This window comes from Octodon degus, unplaced genomic scaffold (assembly GCF_000260255.1).
Source record: "Octodon degus isolate 3935 unplaced genomic scaffold, OctDeg1.0 scaffold00165, whole genome shotgun sequence".
Taxonomy (NCBI): domain Eukaryota; kingdom Metazoa; phylum Chordata; class Mammalia; order Rodentia; family Octodontidae; genus Octodon; species Octodon degus.
Window position 1 is genome coordinate 6,420,440 of NW_004524741.1, and position 1,420 is coordinate 6,421,859.

General features: G+C 34.4%; 1 protein-coding gene across 1 annotated transcript in view; it reads left to right on the forward strand.

Annotated features, from left to right (window-relative positions):
* Positions 1 to 1,051, forward strand: part of Cnbd1 (cyclic nucleotide binding domain containing 1) — a gene marked incomplete at its 3' end in the record, with an annotated part of 439,441 nt that extends 438,390 nt beyond the window's left edge. Inside the window, exon 11 of the mRNA XM_004643105.1 lies at positions 984 to 1,051. Coding sequence (XP_004643162.1) covers positions 984 to 1,051 — 68 coding nt within the window. The remainder of the gene's footprint in view (positions 1 to 983) is intronic.
* Between the last annotated feature and the right edge of the window lie 369 nt (positions 1,052 to 1,420).

A 1,420-nucleotide genomic window follows, 5' to 3' on the forward strand; every position in this document is an offset into this window, starting at 1 on the left:
TTATTTAAACCTAAGAAGGAAAAATAACAAAAAATGGTCTCACTAATATTTGAATGGGTTTTACCTAAAACAACATAGTCCTAATTTTATTGCATATAATTAGAATGCTTTTGTGCAAGTTGGAAAAGAACTAATTAAAAATGAAGTTATCTTGGAGGCTATGTAAGCATAGCAAACTTTTCAGTCACGTCAGTGAAGAGTCTGCAGTCTTCCTGTGGTTTACTCTGCTCTCTTCCATGTGTCATATATAGTCCATCATCTTATTCATGTATTCAAAATGTAATGTATCTAAAACAGAGGGCAGTAGACCAAGCTAGGTGGCTATTGTGAGCTGGAAGCTATACATTCCAGAGGATGCTCAGAACACTTCTTTTTTGTCCATTTGTTCAAGTTTGGTATGGTACCCTGGCGTACCTCTGTTGTCCAGTCAGAATCCTGACTATTTCCTTTTATCCTGAAGGGTTCTCATAGTTGACCGATAAATTACGTGCCTACTGTTGACTTTGGGTCATATGCTAGCTATTGAGGAGCATGAGATCCTTAAAAGCCAATGACCTAGTATTCTTAGACTCTGCAATGGAAAGTGATCCTGCCAAAGGATAAGAACACGAGTGTGGTGTACTCACTCATGAGATCTCATAATGAGATCCAAGCAACAACATCTGCCACAGATAAGTTTGGGTTGAATCAGCTATGCTAAAATTAACTGCGATAGTCTGGTTGTATGTAAATGTGAATTTTGATAGAAGTTCTAATGAATTGGTTTTATTATTGGGGAATCTAATTTGGTCGCTTTTTTTTTTTTTTTTTCAGTACTGGGGATTGAACTCAGGGCCTTGTGCTTGCCAGTCAGGTGCTTATGACACTTACACATCTCAGGCCCTGGTCACTGTTTGTATATATTTATACAGATTAGAAACTTCTCTAGTTTTTGTTACTTTTAAAAGTTATTAATGATGTCCTTTCTTTTGTTTTTATTCTAGAATTAGATGAAGTGACCCAGAAACTAATGGTCCAGACAGCTAAACCAACTTTTGGCCATTTGACAGATGTAAGCAGTTTTCAAATTATAATAATTTCATTGATCAAAGTAATTAGATGCAATCACACATTTGTTGTGTCTTAGTGTCTAGTAGCCTTTCTACTAATGTGACTACAATATTATATATTCTCTAGGGAATGGAAAAGGGGATTTATACAATGATAATAAGTCATTCACTTACATGGATATTTTAATTTTACATATATGATAATGTTTATGATAACATGGACATTAGATTACATCTACTTTCATAGTCTCCGCAGAAGAATAGCTGTATGAACCTTTACTGAAAAGATTTTTACATTTTAAAAGAGGATCATATATATTTCAACAAATATTTCAAAGGCTGTGGGTCATTATTTTTGTTTTAGCATGTTC